At 32.9% G+C, this 12,981-nt stretch overlaps 3 protein-coding genes across 4 annotated transcripts; 1 reads left to right on the forward strand and 2 right to left on the reverse strand.

Annotated features, from left to right (window-relative positions):
- The first annotated feature begins 408 nt into the window (after positions 1 to 408).
- On the forward strand, positions 409 to 4,869 carry LOC149741691 (uncharacterized). The gene is made up of 10 exons (XM_089888620.1): positions 409 to 624; positions 1,092 to 1,267; positions 1,793 to 1,956; positions 2,349 to 2,482; positions 2,809 to 3,025; positions 3,108 to 3,248; positions 3,543 to 3,681; positions 3,921 to 4,039; positions 4,303 to 4,407; positions 4,488 to 4,869. The coding sequence occupies exons 1-10, from the start codon at positions 576 to 578 to the stop codon at positions 4,513 to 4,515; spliced, it is 1,272 nt and encodes a 423-aa protein (XP_089744746.1). The 5' UTR covers positions 409 to 575; the 3' UTR covers positions 4,516 to 4,869.
- Positions 4,796 to 9,205, reverse strand: LOC149741692 (ubiquitin-like-conjugating enzyme ATG3). 2 transcript variants are annotated; one of them, XM_089888629.1, is made up of 7 exons: positions 9,058 to 9,205; positions 8,640 to 8,802; positions 8,052 to 8,206; positions 7,149 to 7,262; positions 6,295 to 6,447; positions 5,692 to 5,819; positions 4,796 to 5,168 (listed from the first exon to the last, which is right to left on the reverse strand). In XM_089888629.1, the coding sequence occupies exons 1-7, from the start codon at positions 9,127 to 9,129 to the stop codon at positions 5,018 to 5,020; spliced, it is 936 nt and encodes a 311-aa protein (XP_089744755.1). In that variant the 5' UTR covers positions 9,130 to 9,205; the 3' UTR covers positions 4,796 to 5,017. The 2 variants fall into 2 exon arrangements, with proteins under 2 accessions (XP_089744755.1, XP_089744764.1); XM_089888638.1 differs by lacking the exon at positions 6,295 to 6,447.
- LOC149741693 (uncharacterized protein C1orf50 homolog) lies at positions 9,154 to 12,751 on the reverse strand. Its single transcript, XM_089888663.1, has 5 exons — positions 12,609 to 12,751; positions 11,833 to 11,954; positions 10,739 to 10,816; positions 10,353 to 10,493; positions 9,154 to 9,893 (listed from the first exon to the last, which is right to left on the reverse strand). Exons 1-5 carry the CDS (start codon positions 12,616 to 12,618, stop codon positions 9,729 to 9,731), a joined length of 516 nt encoding a protein of 171 aa, XP_089744789.1. The 5' UTR covers positions 12,619 to 12,751; the 3' UTR covers positions 9,154 to 9,728.
- Between the last annotated feature and the right edge of the window lie 230 nt (positions 12,752 to 12,981).

Below are 12,981 nucleotides of genomic sequence, written 5' to 3' on the forward strand. Positions count from 1 at the left end.
TAACGTACATTTTAGGTACGAGTAAGCGCCTTAAACAAACATAAATGCAATCGTTAATTACTCGCTAATTAGCCGATCATATGCAATATGGTTTTTAAAACTATGCTTAGAGATTAAAATATCAATGCTAGAATTAAAAATTGAGGTAAGTGTGGAAAAAAGTCGTTCAAAAAACAACAACAAGAACAACTGTTCGACGAAAAAGGATTTATAGGACCACTAACGTGCTCAATAACGTGCTTAAAAAGTATCATTTGCTACCGTTTGGTGTAAAGTACCACCTAGGAGACCTCGCGTACCACGGGTACCACAGTTTGGGAACCACTGTCCTAGAGGCTTCAAGAACTAACAAACTTTTGTATTATTTGAAACAAATAAATTAAAATTCTTGATATATTTTCAGGTATATACGTGAGTAGGGACAGGATAACCGTAAATAATGCGTCAGTCAGAGACTGATGGAAGGCGGAAGTTGTTGGTATAGTCAAAGAATACATACTGGCTTCGTATGCTTTGTCTTTGTTTTTGGGCCTGAGATATTTAAGCTGAAGGCGCTCTAGTTTATATAAAGTACTATGATGGACTCTGCAAGTTCTATGGTTCCACATGTTTGTTTTTTTATTGGTAAGTGTTTCTTATATGTTATTTTTTTGTGTTGTTTGTGTCCACTGTCAAGTAATGAATTAATTATAGCATACAAATAAATATTTAATAAATAGTAGTTTTGTGCAAGATCTAAAGTATAATAGGCATCAAAACGGTTAATATTATGTAAATATTATCATCAGTGTTAAATGAAATACTTATCAATTACCACATGAATGTACACTGACAGATTAATAGCTTATATATATATAAGAGTTTAAAAGCTCATACATGTCTTGTCTGCACACAAGTAACCACATATGTAAATTATTGGTAGCTATTTTTTACTGTATGTTTGATTTTTGTGTTACTTATAAACTGGACATAAACAGTGTTTTTTTTCCAACGATCAATTATGTCATACTTGTAACTTTGTTCGTTTAAGTTATGAGAAATGTTTTAACTTTGTTTTTGTTAAGTTAATAAAATTTCTTCCAACTTCACAGATTCTTCCTTCAGCTCCACATTAGAAGGTTTGGAGTTGTTGATGTACAGTCAGGAAAATGAGCAGGAACATTTTTTAGTCCAGGAGGATTTAGAGCGTGTGTGGAAGACCGAGGAGGAGAACTTTTCCATTCTTCCATGTTTATCAGTTCGCTCCGGACTTGATCTGTTTCTATCAGTGAGTGCTGTGTTGTCAATTATATTTGTTGAATTTTTGTTTTATTTATGCTGTAGCTTGTAGGTGCATGAAGAGTAAATGAAAGGTTTTTATGCGCTGCTTGTTTGATACAATGATTAAAAAAAAACATAGAACCAGTAATTAAACAGCAAGTTAATCTCCATTATCATACAAACATTCCTTTACCATTTGTAATCATTGAATTAAAACAGTGCTTTTGAACCCCTAACAGTTCCTTGACATAATTATCCTGTATAATATCAAATTATCCTGTTCGTGTTTTAAACCAATAACACAGGTTTATGTAAGTCGTGAGGATACGGTTTTATAATTCTTAGAATGTACTTTGTTTACTACCAAATCATTTGAAATGGGACAAGAAAATAGTATGAAAAGATGTTCCATCTTCCCCCGCCCTACTATTCGTCTATACAACATTTTTTTTCTGAGAAAAGGAAAACTGTTCACCAGTTAAAGCCCCCTGCATTAAAAAGGTTGAATTTATTATTAAACATTATATTGTAGGTGAAGCAATATCCTCCAGGATCTGAGATTATTGTATCTTCTATTAATATACCAACCGTGATCAAAATTCTTCATCACCATAACTTGAAGATTCGATCGTGCGACATCGATATTAAGACCATGTCTCCATCAGTACAACAATTTAAATCTTTAATAACAAAAAAGTATGTTAAGTTACTGATATTCAAAATAAATGTAACTTGCTTTAATGCTCGCTTGGCCGGAAAAGACAGTTGTTGTACCATGGGTGTTTATACACCTCATGCCAGCTTACGAGTTACCATGTATGTTACTTTGTGGGTAAATATTTTTGGGGGGAATATATATGTATGGCTGATAATTTGATTAGTGACCACTGGTTTGGAGCAATTGTCGTTAAGTATCTTGCCTAACACACATACGCCAACAATGATAGCAGCAACGAGACTTGAACTCATTACCTCTGGGGTACTATAGTATGCCAGGGTTCCTGGGATTTATAAGTTATTTGGCTCATACAACTAGGAGTGTTATTTTATTTAATACTTTTAGATTCATTAAACCTGTTATATTACAGAACTGTGGCAACTTTGCTTGCCCATGTATATGGTAAGAGGTTTGATATGCAACCTTTTATTAACATGTGTAAAGGTCAAAATATTGTTGTGTTGGAAGATTGTGCTGAAACCTTCTATGGCCTTCAATTTAAAGGTATTGTTATAAAATATTTTAGTCAATCATATACTTTTGGACTTTACGCAATACGCATATGGAGTACAATTATCCAGAATGTTTGTGTAGTGGAATTTTAAGCCTTTGGTAATCACAAAACTTCTCAAGGTTTCGCATCTCATTCATAATCTATTCTTTGTTGCAGTACACTTTTCAACTAAGTGTAGCGTGTAGGATTTTTGTTTTGTTGCTTTGATATGGCTTATAATTTGGACAACCTATTGGTGACTGTTGGGTTGGAGCAATGTCGGATACAAACGACGTTCAGTATTAATATCCAGGTGTAATTTATTCAATATTCACAGGCCACCCAGAAAGTGACATCGCATTCTTTAGTTTTGGAACCATCAAGATTTCAACCGTGTTTGGAGGAGCCATTCTCAGAGTTAAAAACAGACAACTGTATAACACATTAAGAGAACGTCACGCAACATATCCCATACAACCAAAGTCAGAGTACGCAATGAAATTGGCAAAGTACTCAGTTATTACAACAATGATCAACAGTCCATTTATTGTCAGGTAAACTGGTGTAACAATAGATTTTATAAAACGCATATATATAATTTTTTATTATAACATTTTTTATTTAAAAAAAATATAGATGGGGTGTAAGTGCTTTCCGAGCAGTTGGAATCGACCACAAAGATGTCTTTGTTCCAATGCTTAGAGGATTTCCATCTAATCTTTTTAAAGGCATCAGAAGACAACCTTGTTCAGCTTTACTAAAAAACCTAACCTTCAAGTAAGTACAATGCAGACTATACACTTATGTTAATAACATGGATTTATTTTTACAATAAACATATGTGTATTTATATAAATAACAACTGTTCCATTTAAATGAATGAATGAATGTCACTCGCTTTATTCTCACGTTAAAATTCAATTGTTATAACATCATTGTTTCATACGCCTTGTGCGAGCTTTCGAGTTACCATGTATTTTAGTGGGGATTTTTCTTCTTTTTATATATGACTGAAATTTTATGAATTGGCTTCGCTTCATGTCCTAACCAAGCCAAAATTCTTTGTTACAGATTAGTTAATTTTAATCAAAAGGAAAACAAACTAGTTCAAGAAAAAGGTGACTACGTCACTAAACGTTTGTCGGATAATGCTGTTTGTGTCGGTACGAATGCCTTCTTTGTAAATTATTGGCTTTTCCCAATACTAGTGGTAAGTTGTGGTAAAATTTTTTACACAAAATATTCTCCTTTTTTAAAAAAATGTTAAATTAATAACCAGTGCTACATTGCTACATGATAACTGTAGTTATTTAATATATTACTTCATTATCTGCCATCGATATTGACATGATGTGTGTTCTTGACCAAACCTAATATGTAGTTGGCCATAAATGTAACTTTTACTAATATATGAAAATAAATATGTGAAATTTCTTCTTACTTTATTAGGAGAAACCTGATCAAGTTTGTAAAATACTAAACGAACTTGGAGTTGATGCAGCAAGAGGAACCACTCAGTTGCAAGTAGTTGTCAGTGATGGGGAAGCAACTGATGTCACACAAGCACAGTGAGTTACAAAATCAGGGTGTCTGTCATATGGAAAGGCATTCCTTGCACATTACCCATCATAGATGTTAAAAATTGTTTGTTGAATTGTAGCTCACAGTCACAGTCCGGTGCAAAATCGATGTGTCTGTCATATGGAAATTCCTTGCACATTAAGGCACATAGAGCAAACATGCGTTGCATATTACCCACCATAGAAGTAAAAAATTGTAGCTTTAAAAAGTGCCAAAAAATTCTTTATAATTTCTTGGTTTTGTTGCTTAGGTTTTTAATGCAACATGTCGTGTACCTACCTGTGCATAAGTTGGTTCCTTATTCTGAACTTGATAAGATACTAGGTGCGTTAAAACAGACACTGTTTCAACTTGGGTAAGTTTTGTTGTTAATTTTTGAAAAGCACAATTTAACTCTTTTGAGAAACCTTGGTCACCAAAATTTTATTTTAACAGCTGTACGAGGTTAAAACTTCCTTCTTGATGGAACTCCAACCTTAACTTTTTTTTATATTATCTCAAAGCTATAACCTCCTCCTCAGTCAATTTTATAAGATGATAGTTGTTTGTGTGTTCAGTGAAGGAAGCACTATAGAGCTTTCATGTTAGTTTAAACAACTTTTAGAGCTATTTTTTTTATTGTTACAGTATAAGAGATTAACTGTTTTATATTTATTACACTGAGAGTTTTATGCACTTTTATAACCTTTTTTGCTTTCCTAGTCAAACCTTATTTATTTCTGCCTAATGAAAACGGCAAAAAATGCAAGAACAGAAATACTTTTATTGCATCAACAACTGTGGGAATTAAATCAACGAATATATTTTCAAAAGATTTCTCTGGTATCTTCTTTCTATTTCTGATACACAAAACATTAAAATAAGGAAATTGCTTTGGGCTGTGGGAAAGAATAAAACATAACCCACAACTAAAGTAACGATCTAGAAACTTCTGATTAGACAGCGTGTAAAATAAAAAGGCAAATTCACAACGAAAAATGTCTTGTATAATCATATTCAATGGTTGGAATAACTGCTTGTACAAATTTGAGGAACACCAACAAATACATGTGAACTTCTAGCTTCCCTCCACCATCCTCAACCGTCTGCATTATCTTTTTCATCACATCGGCATGTCTAGAAGGTGGAGAAGATTATTTTAATATGAATATGTTTATATGTAACTTATCTTGTGTGGTTTAAAGACAGTCATAACAAGTTATAACACAGGTAGAAGATTATGTTTTTTATGTAACCTATTTATCTTTGTTTGTAAGGAAGATCTATAATAGGTTATAATAACACAGGTGTCTTTACCTTCGGGTTACCATGTATTCAACTTTATATTTGTATTTTAGGTGATTTGTTTCTTCATGTATGACAATTTAAACAACCCCTAAGGGTTGCCAATGAGTTTCCCGAAACATGACCACGGTATTAGCTGAGCAGCATTTAACTACTGTACAACAGTGATAAACTACTCAGTTCAACTAACATGGTCATACTAGCTTGCCTTTAAACTGTAATGCCATACTCAGTAGTTTGAACTGTAATGCCATACTCAGTAGTTTGAACCGTAATGCCATACTTAGTAGTTTGAACTGTAATGCCATACTTAGTAGTTTGAACTATAGTGCCATACTATTCATAATGTACTTACTTGCATGGATGAACAGAGCACATGTTAGGAGGTGGCAGGTGGGGATGAGGTTCAATAGTAACAGTTTTATTCACATGATCTTGACTGATATCTTCATACATCTCCACCATTGATAATGGTTTTCTATCCTGAAGAAAAATATGTTAATAAATTTTAAAGAACTAGTACTGCAGGATAATTGCGGACCACGCTTATTTTCTTTTAAATAAATGTAAATATGTTTTTAACTTTAAGCGTGTTTTAACAATTGTTGTTTCGTCGCTATATACTGTATTTTTCGTTTAATTTTTTTTAAATCTTCGCTGCCGTAATCGAAGAGACAAATAAAGCGATTATTGTATTATTACTAAGTAATAAGTTTGTGGGTGTTTGTTTTGGGAGGTATCTGCCAATTTGGGCAACCCAATATTAGGAAGTTCTTTTCTTTTCAAAGGCCATGTGCAATAAATGGTAGCGTTTGAAACAGGGATTAGTTTTACGGCGAGCACTTTAACCAATATGGTACAGTCCATTACCTAATTTGATTGTAAACAATAGCATATTGAGTGCATACAATCAAAATTGTTAAGTAAAATATAGTTAGGTCTAATTTTCTGTCATTACCTCATTATAACCTGATAACCAAAGCCTTGGAGTTTGATAATATTTATCGTAAGTAATATGAAGATCATATGTTCTAGTTTGAATGATACCACCATCCTCATTAGTGGTAGATGATGTATTCGCCTTTTTCACAGCTACAAGATCAACTGTGGCCTAAACATAAAGAAACTTAGTTTAAATCGTTTTGAAAGGTTGTATAACATGTTGTTTTGTACAGCATGTCACACATTTCTAGGAAATCTCTTTAAACAATACTTTTGCACTTATTCGGTTTAAATTTAACAACTTGAATGCATATTAAACAAGCGAGAATCGAAGTTACAGAAGCGAGACATAGAAATATTTAGACTATACGTCCTAATTCGGATTATTGGCCAGATCTATTATTATCTGCAATCCTTTCAAAATGTTATTGCATCACTATTAAACAGTACATGCACTGGTGTAAAATATGAGAAAGTGCTTTTGTTACACACATTTAAAGCAAATATAGTAAGATTTGACTTACATTCGCTCAAATTAGATCATTGTAAAATGGTATTATATTGTCAGTTTTTATACCTCCTTTGTTTAACCAACCATTCAGAAATAAATTTGTGGTTGTAGAGTAACAAATATTAAAGCTATTATCATGCAGTGTTTAAAGGTAGATCGTGACATTTATGAGTAATGTAGAATATTGCGCAATGATGAACCCAGTTGTTTAAAAATGTTATATAATGAAGCGTTTCTGTAAACCAAGTTAAAATTTTGCGTAATATTGCATACTGAATTTATCTTTTATGTACAACACACCATTCTCAAACATTTTCAAAACTTAACACATATAAGGCAGCATGCATGTCTCCACCCACCTTATCCTCAGATTCCAACATTTCCGCGTAATTTTCCATGTCAAGAGCTTCTTCATCATCATCGTCGTCGTCATCATCTCCGTCATCTTCATTCAGATTCACATTGTTTGTTTTCTATAAATATTATGCAGGGATTTCCGAGATTTGTATTGTTTCCATTTGGGTGTTGGTCATGGCAAAAAATGGTATTTGTCTACTCGATAAAGTAGATAAACACACAACACAAACTCAAAAAAAAATGATTAACTTAAAGACCTAAAAAAATTAGAATAGTGTTTAAATATACCCCTGCCCCCTGGAATATATTTTTTTTTAAAAAGTAAAGAATTTATATTATCGTGCTTTAAAACCAATCTTATGAGTTTCCATTATGCGCGTTATTATTTATGTCAGTCAGGGTATGTTTTTATTGAGTATGTTGCGTTTTATAGGCATCTATCTTCTAAGCAAAAACTTGCGGACCCCCCTTTTTAAATTCCCGAATATGCCTCTGGGTATCGTATGCAGGATGTAGCTAACTGGTACTTAAAATTGTAATGCATGGGTTTTGATTCCATATGGTTGAGTTATACAGCAAAGCAATACGAGAACGAGACACCTGATATTATGTGTGGAAACTATGGCTTAAAAACCAACATCAAATTCAATAAAAAACTACAAAGCTGTTACCGACTATGGGTGTGTAGTGTAGGTATAGTTGTATTTGGTATGATGCATACCAAAATTTTAACATTTCACACAAACAAAAAAAATGATACACCTGTACGGCAATTAATGTGCGGCAGATTACTCACTTATTGTATTATCATACAATAATAAATAATAATGAAAAGAAATAATAGCTTAACAAAAAAAATCTGTTTTTGTAGGAACAGTGACGTCCATGTATGTGTGTTGTCTCACCTCTTTAATTAAAGTCATTTCTTTAATTTCTTCTTGAGCTTTATCAACCTCAACATTATGATGTGTGTCCACCCAACCCCCATCACCAATATCATCAATGATCGCTTCATGCTCTTCATTATATTCCATTTGTTTGCATCGCTTGTGGCAAGGAACTAATAAAAACATATTTTAGAAACATTGATTGCTGATTGGCAATCCAGGGGTGCTGTTTTATTGATCCAATAAAGGATTTTACGCCCAACACAGTTGTATTGAATGTATGTAATGTAAAAATGAATGTAACTTGCTTAATCCTCACGTGGCCGGAAAGCGACAGTCGTTATAACACAAGTTCATACACCTCATGCCAGTTTATGAGTTAATGATAGCAGCGAAAAGCTTTTTACCCATTAGCTCTGGGTTAGAGAAAGGCGTGGTAACGACTTTGCCGGTGCTGGACTGACTACTGTATAACTTTTTGGCAGTAATCGTAGAATTACAGAAAAAAAACTCTGAACTTTTGCAGCAATGTTGTTTTCATTATACACAAAACATTTCAAACTAAAGATGACATCTTTATGAATTACATATCCTAAAATGTCTCACCATTTCTGGTCATAAGATACTGTTTATCTTGAGGTAGATAAGCTTTTGTTTTCGTTTTATCCCCAGCCAACCACTGCCATGTTGGACAGTGGTGGACCAAAAAATCACCAGCAATTACAAATTCTTCTGGTGTGAGGACGCCAGTTTCTTTGAACTTTGACTCCTAAAATAAATAACTAGTTTAGGTATAAATTTTTTATTATATACCACACAAGCGAAAAGAAATCAAGCCAACCAACTACACTAACACTATATGGCAATTTGGTGTCAATATGAAAATTTAAATATGACTTGCCTATTACCTGCGATGTGATAAACATAACATAAGGCAACAAAACAGTAAAAAATTGAAAAAATTGGTTAACATGCAACTAGGGCAAAATTGGATTACAGTAAAGAGGAATAAAGCTATTTTTACCTTTAGAACAGGTGTGAGCAACTCTGCAACTCCCAATGCACTGCTTTTAACAGAGTTAAATACGTTTTGCATGTTTAATTAATTATTTCCTAAACATCTAAATGACAAAACAAGGTTTTAATAACTTGAGTGAAAACGGGCTACGTTATGTTTCTAATATTGCATAGTACAATTTGTAATAAAACAAGTGTTGATAAATACGAGTTAACGAATTAAACTCTATTGGAATATTGCAAAACAATTTTTAGGTTCCTAATCTCCGCAAACAAAACATAAAATACTTCTAGGCGTAAAAGTTAAATTATCCAATATGGCTAATGAGTTAAATAACGTAGTATACTTAATATAACAGCTCATATATACATTCGCTGCAAAACCCGAATTCTATACACCGTTCTAATACCAACAGTTTTATAACAAAAAATTATACACACAAAATTGATAGACACAAAACATGGAATATATAATTATTAAATTATAAAATTGTAGGTTTTTTCACAGATCCATTACACTAAATAAAAAAATATTTCCTAAATCTGCAACAATAACAACACAGAATCCCGTTTTGATAAATAATTTTATCAAAATGTGCAGTTTAATAAATGTTGCACGGCATCAGTATATATAATTTCCACAGAAAATTAAAATCACCATAAACTAATACAAATGTTTTAATTATCATAAGTCAATGAAGGTTGAAATTGTTGGTTTATAAGTTTCGATATTAAAATATTATCTTCTTCTCGTTTTTCTATGTCTTCATATAATGTCCATGTAAAATCATATTCAAGTTTATAACAAGCTAAAAACTCATGCGGACAACTTGCTCCCCACTCCTATGAAGAATAAGTGACTGTATTAATATGTAGGTTATGATTTCAATAACCCTAATGTTTTGCATTCACCAAAATTTACAGACTCTTAAATTCTATGTCATGTAGTAGCATGGAGGAAGATGGGACACCTTTTTATTCTATTTTCCCGTTTTATTTGGTAGTAAACAGGGAACATTTAAAAAAATATAAAACTGCATCTTCACGACTCCCATGGACCATCGGTAACTGTTTAAAACACAATCAGGATATTTGGATAATATGTGCTAAAGATATCCCATCTTACCAAATAGTACTATTATATATGTTTTGATTCCAACAACATTAATGTTTTGTTACTTTATATGTGTGATGTTTTGTAACACAACATATCTAAATAGTAGATTGCGTTCAAAACTGATTTACTACAATATATACAACGAGCAATAAGCATCGTCGCTACAAAATGAACAAAATTGATACCTCATTTGAAAGCATTGAAAAATAGGTCTGGCCTGATGGTCTACGGTAAAGATAATATAATTTGCCGGGTATTTTTTTGAAGTTACAAGCAGCATGATGAAGCTCCGCATCTCTTTTGGTTTCTTCAAGAACTTTTTTCGCCTGACAATTAAAAAGTAATACATTTTGGATGTTTATGAAAATCGTTTTTCATTGTCACCCACTCAACACTAACCGACCAAGCCCCTGCCCTAACCTATACATATATATATATTAATATATGTTTTATTGTTTTTTCTTACATATGGTTGCTTTACAAGCCGAATTTTTTATGCCTGAATTTGCATAGCGTCATAAATTGCCATAGGCTATTCTTTGGAACAGTCACACAGATTACAAGTTTCTACCTGTTCTTGCAAGCTTCGCATTTGATCTAATATTGTTCTTAACTTGCTACTAGCTGCAGCTTGAATGGATGAGTCACACTATATTTGGAATAGAAAAATAGTCAGATTATTGAATACTATATCAACAAAAAAATATAAAATATATATCTATATATGCGTTTGACAATCAAGTTTCCTCAACGTCATAACAACTGATAGATTAAATATATGAGCTTTGTTTCCTATTAACTGTTATGTTTCATCCAGGCACTGTTATGTTTAACCCAGCATTGCACAATGCATATTATGCAAGTTTAAATCAGCTTGTCAAAGAGCATTGATTTGTAACCAACAACTATGTCCTTTAAATGCACAACAATCGCTATTTTGATGTAAAAAATAGCTACTATGGCATAAAATTTCTGCTTTGAGTTAAAAACGTAATTTCATATTTTTATATCACTATTCAGTATTGCCTTTTGCAGAACTAATGCTTTCACTCGGTAAGTTAACAATCTAAACCACAGAGTTTTACTGCATTGTTATTTGAAGCAAAATAAATAAATTACTATTGCGTTTGTTAGATACAATAAGTTTTTCAATTTTAAAAGAAAAGTGAGAATTATAGAGGATTTCTACTTTTCTAGTAGACCGAGTCTAAACCTATCCTACAAATGGTGGGGTCTTAGCTTTACAAACATTTTTAAGCGTAAAGTTCGTTTTGATATAGTAGACAGTGATACACTAGTTAATTGCATCATAATAGGAATAGCGATAATTAAGCTGTTTAACCACATTACTGCGTGATGTTAATTCGAGCATGATTTTTTTTATGTATGGCTGATAATTTGGAAAACATTAGTGACCACTGGGTTGAAGCAAGTTTCTTGCCCAAAAACACACACACCTGAAATGATAGCAGTGACGAGCCTTGAACCTATTACCTCTGGGTTAAAGGCAAGCGCGCTAACCAGCTGTTCCACCACACCGGTTTCACACACAAGTCTGTATAAATACAGCTTAAAATGCTGCTGCCTGCCCCCAAAATAGAATCATGTGGGCACCTATGAATGTAGCAGCTTAACTACATCATTGTACTAAGGAGTTAAACCCACTTGTTGTATTTGTTGAGCCAGGTCTATCAGATCTTCTTTGTTTCTTGGCTTAGTACCTTCAACAAGATGTGCCTGGCCACTAAAGTTTCCACACTTCACGTTGGTCACTGCTACTGTTTTGTCTGAAAGAATAAACACCAGAGTTATTCACTTATACACAATATATATATAAATGATTAAATGGTCCCGTGTGTTTCTACAGACACCTAAACAAATCATTTGAAATGAATGAATGTAACTTGCTTTATCCTGGTGTGGCCGTAAAACAAGTCATTATAGAACATGGGTGTTCATAGTTCATACACCTCGTGCCAGTTTACAAGTTTTTAGTGCCGGGGCCCAATTGCTAGTTATAATCTTTTTTTTTGCACAGTTTTGTGTTTTTTTTATGCAAGTATAATAACATCTATTTTATCTCGTAATAATAAACTATTCTTTGTTTAATTCCTGACAGCTTGTGTGAAAAATACGGTTACACCACCCCTTTTTAAATGTAATTTTCGACTGTAGAATTTTTTAAAATTATACAGTGAGTATCAGTAAGACCTTAAGGGCATTTTGAAATCAAAACGTTTATTGGTCATCAGGTAAAGAATCATAAATAACTTCTAGTGGTTTCTGCAGGTACGTTGTTAGCCATAAACATAAAATAATTAAAAAAAAAAGGTCACCCACAGCATGAGGTAACTCATAAGCTGGGATGAATTGCACTAGGCAGAAAAACAACCATCGTAACCCCCCACGTCCACGGCATTCATTTATTCAACAACGCTTACCTGTTGACATTTTTGAAGCAGTTGTAACTAAAACTACAGAATTCAGTTGTAAACTTACCTACACGTATGATTAACTATCTGTGCATAGTTATAGTTAGGTAATTACATTTATAATAACTGACCAAAATCATACTGTACCGACTTGCGCAATGCTACCAACACACAACACCAGCATCGCGTCCCAATTTTAATGAAATTCTATTATGTCAAACAGGTATCCCGTGACGTCATAAATAAACGCGGCACGCGATTTTTTACAAAATAAACAATTTATTTTAATGTTAAAAACCAAATTTGTTTAATACCACACGCCTGTCACTGAGAAGTAACGTACATGATATAGCCTGCTGTAAAACGTATAACAGAGAAAGTT

Source organism: Ciona robusta, chromosome 1, assembly GCF_009617815.1.
Source record: "Ciona robusta chromosome 1, ASM961781v2".
NCBI classification, from domain to species: Eukaryota; Metazoa; Chordata; class Ascidiacea; order Phlebobranchia; family Cionidae; genus Ciona; species Ciona robusta.

What these genes read in the sequence shown, in the direction of transcription:
- LOC149741693 (XM_089888663.1), bottom strand. An exon ending in TGGCTCAACAAATACAACAA is followed by an intron (nt 10,817 to 11,832) that starts GTGGGTTTAACT and finishes TTCCAAATATAG; the next exon opens with TGTGACTCATCCATTCAAGC. An exon ending in TGCGAAGCTTGCAAGAACAG is followed by an intron (nt 10,494 to 10,738) that starts GTAGAAACTTGT and finishes TTTAATTGTCAG; the next exon opens with GCGAAAAAAGTTCTTGAAGA.
- LOC149741691 (XM_089888620.1), top strand. Translation starts at nt 576, where the DNA reads ATGATGGACTCTGCAAGTTCTATGGTTCCACATGTTTGTTTTTTTATT. An exon ending in AACAGTCCATTTATTGTCAG is followed by an intron (nt 3,026 to 3,107) that starts GTAAACTGGTGT and finishes AAAAAAATATAG; the next exon opens with ATGGGGTGTAAGTGCTTTCC. An exon ending in ACTGATGTCACACAAGCACA is followed by an intron (nt 4,040 to 4,302) that starts GTGAGTTACAAA and finishes TTTGTTGCTTAG; the next exon opens with GTTTTTAATGCAACATGTCG.
- LOC149741692 (XM_089888629.1), bottom strand. Translation starts at nt 9,129, where the DNA reads ATGCAAAACGTATTTAACTCTGTTAAAAGCAGTGCATTGGGAGTTGCA. An exon ending in TGCTCACACCTGTTCTAAAG is followed by an intron (nt 8,803 to 9,057) that starts GTAAAAATAGCT and finishes TATTTATTTTAG; the next exon opens with GAGTCAAAGTTCAAAGAAAC. An exon ending in TGTTGGAATCTGAGGATAAG is followed by an intron (nt 6,448 to 7,148) that starts GTGGGTGGAGAC and finishes CTTTATGTTTAG; the next exon opens with GCCACAGTTGATCTTGTAGC.